Below are 9,992 nucleotides of genomic sequence, written 5' to 3'. Positions count from 1 at the left end.
GACAGGCCATTGGGATTTACTGTGGAAAGGTGTGAAAATGCTTGTCAGTACCCAGCATGGTGCTGGGCGCAGCCCTGGTGGTCGTTCATTCGTTCAACAAACGCCTGTTGAGTACCTACTGTGTGGGGGGCCTGTCCACTGTGGGTCACCCAGGATGGTGGAGGGTGCCCTCTCAGGATAGCGCACGCCGTTGTTGTGGTTGTGGTGGCCCTCGGCTTCCTCCACCCGGTGGGCACCTGTGGTCTTGGGTTGGGGCCACGGGAGCACCTGTGTGTCACCCACTGCCTGGCCCAGGAATAGCAGCCAAGGCCCAGGTGACCTCCTAGGGCCATGGGGGTGGCAAGAAACGGAGACGTCCTGGAATAAAGGGAAAAGTGCGGCCGGTGTCCCTGGAGACCCCCGAGGATGAGCTGTGGTGGCGGGTGGAGGGAGTGGAGGGCCGGGCCAGCCCCCCACATGCCCAGGCCAGCCCTCTGCCCAGTGCCGAGGAGCCGTGGGGAGCTGGCTGGGCTGGTCAAGAGGAGGCTCACTCAGCAGCCCCCAGAGGCAGACAGCGCTGTCTTTCCCTTAACAGAAGGGGACAGTGAGGGCTGGGATGCAGCTCGGGGTGTGTGCGAGGCCCTGGGTTCCAGCCCCAACGCCACCAGAGGCGGGTCCTGAGGCTCTGAGTGGCCAAGTGACCCACCCGCAGCCCCGGCTACTAAGTTGGGGAACCAGGACTCAAACCCAAGCCGCCCGGCTCGGGACCCTCCCTGCCCGTCGGTCCCTGCCCCAGGAGGTGCCCGGTCACGATCCAAGCCCTGTTCAGCTGGGCTGAACACCAAGCCCTGTCAGAGCCTGGGCGGCATCAGGACCCGCTGCCCTGCGCCGGGCCTTCTCTCCTGGTCTCTGTGCCCGTGGTGGCGGGGACTGAACCAGGGCCTTAGCACGGAGGCACGCGCCCGACCAGCTGAGCACGTGCCCAGCCCTTGATTTCTGACCTCAGTGATCACGAGCAAGACAAGACCACATGCCCATTTTACAGATGAGTAAACCAAGGCTGCGGGAAGCGAAAACACCTACCCAAGGCCACGCGAAGTGGACTCTAACCCCTGCCCCCCCAGCTCGCACTCACCCCTCCACGTGTCTCGGGGCTGGCGCTGGCGCTGGGACTGCTCCCGGTGGGCAGAGCCCGTCCGCCTCCAGAGGACCCGAGGACGCCTGGTGATCGCGTGGCCAGGTGGTGCCGACCACAGGGGACGGTCGTCACTGTGAAGCCACCGCGGATGGTGGCTCTCCTCTTCCCCAGCATCTCCCCCGAGTGACAGCCAGGAGCGTGGGCAAGTCTGGGACTGTCCCTAAGCATTGACTGAGCTGCAGATGGGGACAGGAATCCCCGCCGGTGGGCGGCGGCAGAGACGCGACCACGAACACATCCAGTGTCCGCAGGGCGGCCTTTCCTGCGGGGACCGCGGGAGCCTCTGAGTGACAGCACAGTGTCCTACCTCTGGTCATCAGTGAGGAAATGGTGCCACAGCTGGAGGGGACGTGGCTGTGTGGGCTCTTGTCCCCGCTCTGCAGAGGGTACCGGGAGCTTCAGGAAGCTGCAGCCATGGATCTTCTCAAGGTCACACAGAGGACGGCCCCAGATGTGGACGGGGCTGTCTTGTTTGGGAGCTGAGAACAGGGAGGACACAGCCCCGCAGGAGTCCCAGCGGGGCCACCGGAGCTGGCCTCGCTGTCCCACCCTCCGGTTCCCACCTGGCAGGTGGCCGACCCTCATGTCCTGCCTCCCCCGTGCCCCCCCCCGGAGGAAGCCGTGGAGGGAGAGGGAGCCCTGGCCCCACGACGTGGCTTCTCATTGTCCTCTGAGTCCCCACCCCACTCGTGGCAGTCCCCTCGGGGCCCCACCCTCTGGGGTGCCCTGCAGCTGGGAGGCCTGGGGACACCAAGCCCGGGAGAGGGAGCCCAGGCTTTGTGGCCTTTGGTCAGGTGGGTGACACTGAGTGACGTCTTTGGGGACAGGCTGAGCTGTACCTTCCTCTGCTGTCACTGTCCTGCACCACAGCCCCATGCCCGCTCCAGAGGTGGAGCCCAGACCAGGAGGGTCCGTGGCCAGGCCCAGCTCGCAGCCGTTGGAAGCTGGCCTGGGAGGCTTCCCGGACACTGAGGCCCAGCCAGCGGCTCGTGGAGAACCACGCTGACCGGCCTGGCCACACGCCCGCACACAAAGCCACACGTGCAAGTTCAGGCCTGGCCGGCTGCGGGGGACAGACTGGCCTCGGTGCTGTGGGGCGGAGGGGCCGGCACACTCTGTCCACGCCCACCTGGCTCTCTCCCTGACCCATGAGTCAGCTCAGCCAGGCTCAGGTGACAGCCTGGTCATCCCACTCCCTGGCCCATATGGGCCTGGGGACCAGGCTGGGAGCAGGTGGAAGGCTGCCACCTGTGTCCAGGGGACACCTGCTATTTGAGATCCACAGATGTAGACTGGTGTCCTTGTCAAGGAGGACTTGAGGAGCCCACCGTGGGACCCCAGATCCTCCAGCCTGCCCCACCACCTTCGGGTCCAGCACAAGGTCCGGCAGGTGGCGGGAGGTGCTGAACGTGCCATGTTAACTGTGTTTTAGGGGAAGACTGTGCCTGGCACATAGTAGGTGCTCTGAAGTGTTTGTTGACTGAATGCAAGAACTGACCACAGTGTCCTGCCACAGTGTCCGGTGCACTCTGGCACACAGTTGCAAAGTCTGGTTGCAAAATCTTTGTGCAACGAGAGGGCGGGAGGCAGGTGTGTGGTGGCCACACCTACTCAAAATATGTGAGTCACTGCCGCTGCTCACCAGGGCGGGGCCTCAGGTCTCAGGCCCCTGGGGCACCATCCAGCCTGTCCCCACGGTCCTGCTTTGTCCAGACAGCCCTGACCACTAGCCTCGCTGACCCCTGCCCGTCCCTGTCCCTGGGCTGGGTGGGGGCACTGCAGCATTAGAGTTCTCCCTGGGATCCCGGGGACCATGTGACCCAGAGCACAGCCAGGAGCACCTGCCCCCAGCGCTGCAGGAACGTTCAAGGGGACACTGGGCTTCATGCTCCAGGCCCCAGGAGCACCCAGCAAACCCGGGTCAGCCTCAGCTTCTCCTGCAAAGGACGAAAGACAGAAGGACCCGCTTCAGCGTTGTCACGGAGACTCGATGTGCACACGGGGCGGTCAACGCAGGGCTGGGCTCCGAGGGAGCAGTGAAGGTCAAAGTTCACGTCCATCTCCACACCCTCTGCCGCGGGAACCTGCTTCCTCTCAGGGAGGTCTAATGGTGGAACCAGGTTGGAATCCGCATCTGCCTGTCCCTGCGCCTCAGCCTCCACAGCTCTCCAGTCAAGGCCTCAACCTCCCTCTTTCCTTTCACTCCTGGAGCTTCAAGGGACTTCCAAGACCGTCCCTTCACGTCCCATCTCCCCAATTCCAAGTCTCTCCCAAGAGGAGGCCGTTCTGAGCCTCCACGGCTACCATTTTGACTGTGCTGCTCCCTTCCTCCAGAACCCACTCTGGTTCCCCATTACCCATGTATTGACTGCTGACCTGAACCCTCCCAGCCTCTGTACCTCTCCCTGCTCCCCAACTTCCAGGTTCACCACCTCTCAATCTCCTGAGTGAGAGACCTGGGCACTCCTCGTCCCCAGCGCAGCACGTCTGCCGACTCTGAGTGATTCGACCTCCTCACAAGAAAGCAGCATCAGGGCACCCACCTGGGGAACGTCCCCCTGGTCCCCGCATTACATCCTGTCCTCCAGGTGGCACTCGGGGTCCAGGGAACTCAGCAGCCACGTATCACAGCCCCTGGGCCCGAGCATGCATCAGAGGACCAGGAGGGCACGTGGAGCCACAGATCACCGGCCCTGAGTGATCACAGATCACCATGTGACCAAGAGCCTGGCGCCTGCAGTCCCGCGGGCGTGGGGCCCTGGAATCTGCACCCTAACAAGCTCCCAGCCGAGGCGGCCGGTGCTGTCGGCGAGGACCACGCTGGAGACCCCTGGTCTTGAGGAGGAGCTTGGTGAAGGGGGGCAGGGAGGGGACAAGGAGGGGCAGGCACAGAGGAGGAACAGCTGCAGGTGGCGGCAGGGGCATCTGCAGGCCGCGAGCAGACCCCGGTCTGTCACTGTCGGCAGGTTGCCTGGACCCATCGCTTGGCCTCGCCTCTCTGAACCTCGGTTTCCTCATCTGTAAAATGAGGACAGCAAACCAGGCCACGGGGTGAGCGTGAAGTGGGGTTAGTGACCACGTGGAGGGAGGTCACACGCTGCAGGTTTGCCCTCGTGAAGGAATCTCGGTGACACCATCAGAACAAGAGAGGGTGCCACCTGGAAGATAACTGCGGGTGACACCAATTCCAGGTGCCCAAGCCAGCGGGGTTAGGGGGAGGGGGAGGGGGAGGCCCACCAAGATGGCGGCTGCCTTAGGTTCCCAAGGCCACTGTCACCAAGGGCCACACTCCGAGTGACTTCAAACAGCCTTCCTTCATTACCTGACAGTTCTGGGAGTCACAAGTCCAAGCCTGGGTCCCAGGGCTGACTTTGGGGCGTCGGGGCCACGCTCTGCCTACGACCGCGGGGGAGAACCCACGCCTCACCTTCCACATCCCGCTATCTGGGGCTTGTGGCCACTTCCAGAGTGACATCCCTAGGCCTCTGCTTCCTCCACCACGTTGCCTCACGCTGTGACCCTCCTGCCTCCTCTTACAGAGCCCTGGTGGCTATGTAGGGCCACCTGGGTAATCAGGACAATCTGCCATCTCAAGGTTGCAAGTCTCCTCTCCCATGTAAGGTGGCAGCCCCAGGTGCCAGGGACTGGGACAGCCAGAGGTGGGCCGTGCTGGGGGCTCCTGGATCTTGTGTCTCCCAAGGGCCCCTGGGTTGAAGTGTGGTCCTCAGCTCATGGCGCTATTGGGGTGGAAGGACCCTCAGGAGGCAGGGCCAGTGGGTGCCCGATCATCAGGGTGTGTCCTTGAAGGGCTGTAGGAACCTGTGGCCCCACCATCTCTCTGCTTCCTGGTGCCACAAGGAGCACAGCCCTCCCGTGCACACAGTCCTGCCATGATGTTCCCCATTGCCACAGGCCCAAAGCAACGGGCCAAGCAACGATGGGCTGGACTCTCTGCAACCAAGAGCTAAAACAAACCTTTCTTCCTTTTCAGTGATTGCCTCAGGTGTTTTACTATAGTAACGCAGAACTGGCTGACACAGGGCCCATCTTAGAAGTCCATCCGCCACACACTTTTCCAGCATTTTCCTAATTCTCTATCATGAAGGCATACAGCTTTTAAGATAGAGATGAAAACTTTTACAAAACTGAAAATAGAAAACATAATCCCAAGTGACCGTGGGGCATCCTGGCGTGAGTTGTGCCCCTTTGGCGAGTCTCCCACACGCTGGAAGTCAACTACAAGTCCTGAGCCATTCTTCTGCCCGTGGGTATTTGCATTGTGTTGTGCTGCTCACTACGACAGAAAGGGCTGTTCAGAACCTTCCAGAACATGTCTCCCGGAGTATGTGTGGAAGAGCTGCTCCGGTGTCTGCCCAGGTGTGGCGTGGGGGGTCGGGTTGGCTAATGTCTGTAACCCCAAGTGGGGCAGAGAGGTCAACGCCACGGTCCTGTGAGCAGGGAGTGGGCGCTTCTGTTGAGCCACGTGGTCTATAACATACTTGTCACCAACTGAGTGGCATAAATCCTGTCCCTTACTTCCCTTTGGGAAGGGGAGGCTCTGTGTGCCTGTCGTCCACTTGTGTTCCAGCCCCTCCGATTCCTGCTGTGTCTGGGGCCGTTTCTTTTCCCACCAGGTTGTCTCCGCCGTGTTGATTGGCCGAAGGGCTTTACGGATTCTGGACGCTGAGCCTGGGTGGGTTCCGTGCTAGGAGCGCATTCTCCATAGACCGCGTTTGTCTTTTCACTTTATGGTGACTTTCGACAAACAGAAATTACTGATTTTCATCGAGCTGAATTTACTCATCTTTTGCTTTGTGTTTACTGGTTTTATGTCTTGTTTCAGAAAAACGTATAGATGTGCTCCTGCCTCGTCTTTCAAAAGATTCAGCAGGAGCCAGTGGGGCACACCTGTAATTCCAGCCACTGGGGAGGCTGAGGCAGGAGGTTTGGCACAAGTTCAGCCTCAGCAATTAGAGAGGCTCTGCCTCAAAAATAAAGTGGGCTGGGGATGTGGCTCAGTGGTAGAGTTCAACCCCCAGTACTAAAAAAACAAAACAAAAAAAAAAAGATTTAAAGTCCTGCCACGGACACTGTAGTCTGCCTGGGGCTGACATTTTTTGAATGGTGTGAAGCTGGGATTGATTCCTTTCTTTTATTATTTGTCCAATTTAATTGTTTGTCACATGATTGAGCAAATGTCCTGCACCATCTGTGACACAGTCCACTATCCCCAGTTCTCTGCAGAGCCACTCTGTCTTGCACCAAGTAGGACCTCTAAGTCGCACCCCCCTTTGTCCCAGGCTGGGTCGCTCCGACCCCATCCTGATTTCCATGGTGTCCAGGAAGTCCTACGCAAGGTACAGCAAGCCCTCGCGTTTACCTTTTCACTTTTAAGAGTAGCTTGGCTCTTGGTTTCCCAGGTGTATTTTCAATTCAGCTGGCCAAGTTCAAGGAGAAACCCCGGAATTACACAAATTTACAAATCCATTTGGTGAGAATTCAGAGACCTCAGAGTTCCTCATCTCTCATTATCTCCTGCCAATTTAAATCCTGCCACCTTTTATCCCACAAGTTTGATATTTTCCGCCAAGCATGGTGGCGCCCACCTGTCATCCCAGGGGCCAGGGAGGCTGAGGCAGGAGGATCGCAAGTTCAAAGGCAGCCTCAGCTGGCTAAGTGCTAAGTAACTCAGTGAGACCCCGTCTCTAAATAAAATACAAAATAGGGCTGGGGGCGTGGCTCAGTGGTTGAGTGCCCCTGAGTTCAATTCCTGGTACCCTCCAAAAAAAAGATTTTTGGGGAAAGCAAATTCTAGGTTAACAGTTATTTTTTCAAAATTCGGTGAAGATATTATTCGGCTATCTCCTAGATTTCATTGTTATCGTTTACAAGTTCACTTTCAGCCTAATTATCACTCTTTTCTGACTTTTCTGTCTGAATGCCTTCAAGACTGTCTCTATATGTACTGAGGTTATGTGGCTGGTTGCCTATGAGTTGAGAACATCTTTTAAGTGGGTTGAGGCCAACATCATTAAGCGGGGATCTTCTGTGTCGACAATAGCGTGGATTTTGTCTGCTCACTGATTTTGTCTGGTATTAGCAGACCTACCCCCGCTCCCTTGGCTGCCTTTTGGTTCAATTGAACCGTGGTGCGTGCACATGGGTGCTCATTTGGGGGGGTGTGTACTGAGCAACGCTTTAAAAAGTATATTTCACCCCTGATCTGGTGGCTTTGTAAGGGTAAGACGCTCGGGAACATCTGGTCTGCCACGGTTCCAGAAGGAGACGCGCATGCCGTGTGCAGCGGGTGTGGAGGAAGCCTCTGGGTGTGCAGTCGCTCCGGGCACACATCCGGGTGTGAGAGACTTCGCTGTTTTTCTCGTTCCAGTGTAAGCTGGCCAGGCCAAGGGACTCTCTTCCTCTCGTCAACCCCTGACCGCTTCTCCATGCTTTCTCCTGGGTTCAGAGTAAGCGCTAGGTGCTGCTGCAGCTTACGCCTACTGGCCTGCTGGGCCAGGCCCCTCCTCACTGTCCCCTGTCCCCCTGTCCCTTCCACAGCTCTGCCCCAGGGGACTGCACCTCTTTCAGCATCAGCGCCTCCCCAGGAGTAGTGGTGGAGGTTGCCCGTGGCCCTCCGACCAAGAAGAACCGCACGGGTTCCTCCAAGTGGCCCCTGGACCCTGAGCTGGAGGTCACCCTGAGGGTGAAAGCAGCCAGTGCTGTCACGGGTGACCAGAAGGTGGGTGACAACGGGGGTGCAGGTGTGGAAGGACGGGGGTGGGACAGCTCACACAGCTCAGCTGAGCCTCCTCTCCTGGGGGGTGTCCCACCATTGTCCTCGCACACAGCAATGTCAGGCTTCAGGGTCAGGATCAGATTCATCCCTTCAGCCAAAGCTTAAGAAGCACCCACCAGCTGGGGGGCAGCAGCACCTGCTTGTAATCCCAGCGACTCAGGAGGCTGGGGCAAGAGGATCTCAAGTTCAAGACTAGACTCAGCAACTTACTGAGGCCCTGCCCCCAAATAAAAGTAAAAAGGGCTGAGGGTGTGGCTCGGGATAGAGTGCTCCCGAGGGTTTCAATCCCCAGCACCAGACAACAACCAGACACTGTTGGGATTGAGGTCTCCCTAGATGATCCAGCCTGACTCCTCAAGACCTCTATCTTCATCAAGATCTTTATCCTCCTCAAACCTACAAAGACTTCTCCCCCAAACAAGGCCCTATTCAGGGGTTCCAGGATTTGGAATGTGGACCTATCTTTTGGGAGGCTGCCATTCAACCTACGCCACCCCTCTGACTTCAGATGGTCTCGGCAAGAACCTCTGGGGTTCCCACCGAGATCTGTATCAACAGTCATTGGCTCCTGGGGGAACCAGCCAACCAGGCTCTTCCCTGGGGTCAAAGCATTGTCACCTGCTGTAGGAACACAGATCTGTCCAGGAAGGTGTGCTCAGGGAAAATATTTCAGGAAGAAGTGTCAAGCTGAGGATGATATAAAAGACCAGCCGGGAGCTGGGTGTGGTGGCACACAACTGTAATCCCAGCAACTCGGGAGGCTGAGGCAGGAGGATCACAAATCTGAGGCCAGCCTTAGCAACTCAGCAAGAACCTAAGCAATTTAGCAAGAACCTGTCTCAAAAAATAAAAAGGGCCAGGGATATGGCTCCGTGGTAAAGTGCACCTGGTTCAATCCCTGAAAAAAAAAAATAATAATAATACCAGCCTGAGAGAGGGGAAAAAGCAGCAAGCCCTACCTGGAGGGGTGACCTGTGTGCAAACTGAATGAGAAGAGAGACAGGCGTTGGGGAGGCCAAGGAAGTTCTTATGACCAGGTGCAGAGGGACAGGGAGTCAGCACAGAGGGTTTGGCATCAGGAACCCCAGTTTCAGGGAGCAACAGGAAGCCGAAGGGGCGTTTCCAGCCAGGCCTGCGTTTGTGTCTTAGATCACGGGTCGGCAGCCGCGGAGGGGAAAGCTGGGTTCTTGCCCCGATGCCCGTCCACTAACCATTCAATACCGAGGACAAGGCTTCGCGAAAAAGGGAAAAGAGGTCTCCTTGCTTCCCGAGCAAAGGAGAGCACACAGGAGCGACCACCCTGGGGATTCAGGGGCCGCGGGCATCTGCACCCCAACAGCCGGGACAGTAGGCCAACCTGCCCATGGCCAGGGAGGGAGAGAGGGAAAGCCCTGGGAGCGGTCAATAGGCCACAGCGGAGCAGCGGTCAGCATGCAAAGCCCGAAGCTGGGAGGCAAGGTCAATGCCAAGGTCCCCATGTGAGGCCACAGCGGCCCAGGCACTGCTCTGGACGCCCACTGTCCCCTGGGCATCCCGGCAGGAGCCTCTCTGCCTAGGTCCTGGGTTTCCTTGGGTTTCGTCTTGGGCATTCCCCGGCCACTTGCGTGGGCGTCAGTCCAGATGCCCCGCCCTCCTCTGGCAGCTGGGCCAATCAGACGTGTTCTCCCCAGATTTTTTGGGGGGGCGGGGTGCTGAACCCAGGGTCTCCGCACCTGCTAGGCGCACGCTGCACCGCGGGCTGCAGCCCTCCCTGGGTTTTGAGCCTCGATAAAGGGAGTCCGTGGTCCTCCAGCTCCACAGCATCTGCCCTCTGGAGACGAGCACCCCCACAGCTCCTGCTCCCCAGTCCCCCGGGGCCTGAAGTCTGTCGTTCCCTTCTGCTTGCCAGAGTCCTTTTCTGGGGCTCGTGGCCGACAGTCCCCTTCGAGCCCCTCTTCAGCCCCATCCCCAGCGGCCGCGCCCCACTCCCCCTCAAGATCTGCTCCGGGCGCACCTGCTCCTGCAGCACCCCCCCCCCCC

At 58.7% G+C, this 9,992-nt stretch overlaps 1 protein-coding gene across 2 annotated transcripts in view; it reads left to right on the top strand.

Moving 5' to 3' along the window:
* Window positions 1–9,992, top strand: part of LOC107142194 (protein-arginine deiminase type-4-like) — a 51,376-nt gene that overhangs the window by 466 nt on the left and 40,918 nt on the right. Inside the window, exons 1-2 of one of the 2 annotated variants that reach the window (XM_048816240.1) lie at window positions 4,488–6,534; window positions 7,736–7,916. In XM_048816240.1, the coding sequence (XP_048672197.1) occupies window positions 6,509–6,534; window positions 7,736–7,916 (207 nt within the window). In that variant the 5' untranslated portion in view covers window positions 4,488–6,508. Of the gene's footprint in view, window positions 1–4,487; window positions 6,535–7,735; window positions 7,917–9,992 lie in introns of those variants that run through there. The other variant, XM_015485638.2, reaches the window with a different exon arrangement.

This window comes from Marmota marmota, unplaced genomic scaffold (assembly GCF_001458135.2).
Source record: "Marmota marmota marmota unplaced genomic scaffold, marMar, whole genome shotgun sequence".
Lineage (NCBI taxonomy): Eukaryota > Metazoa > Chordata > Mammalia > Rodentia > Sciuridae > Marmota > Marmota marmota.
Note: the sequence above shows the minus strand (reverse complement) of the source record. Positions and strands in the feature narration are given on the sequence as shown.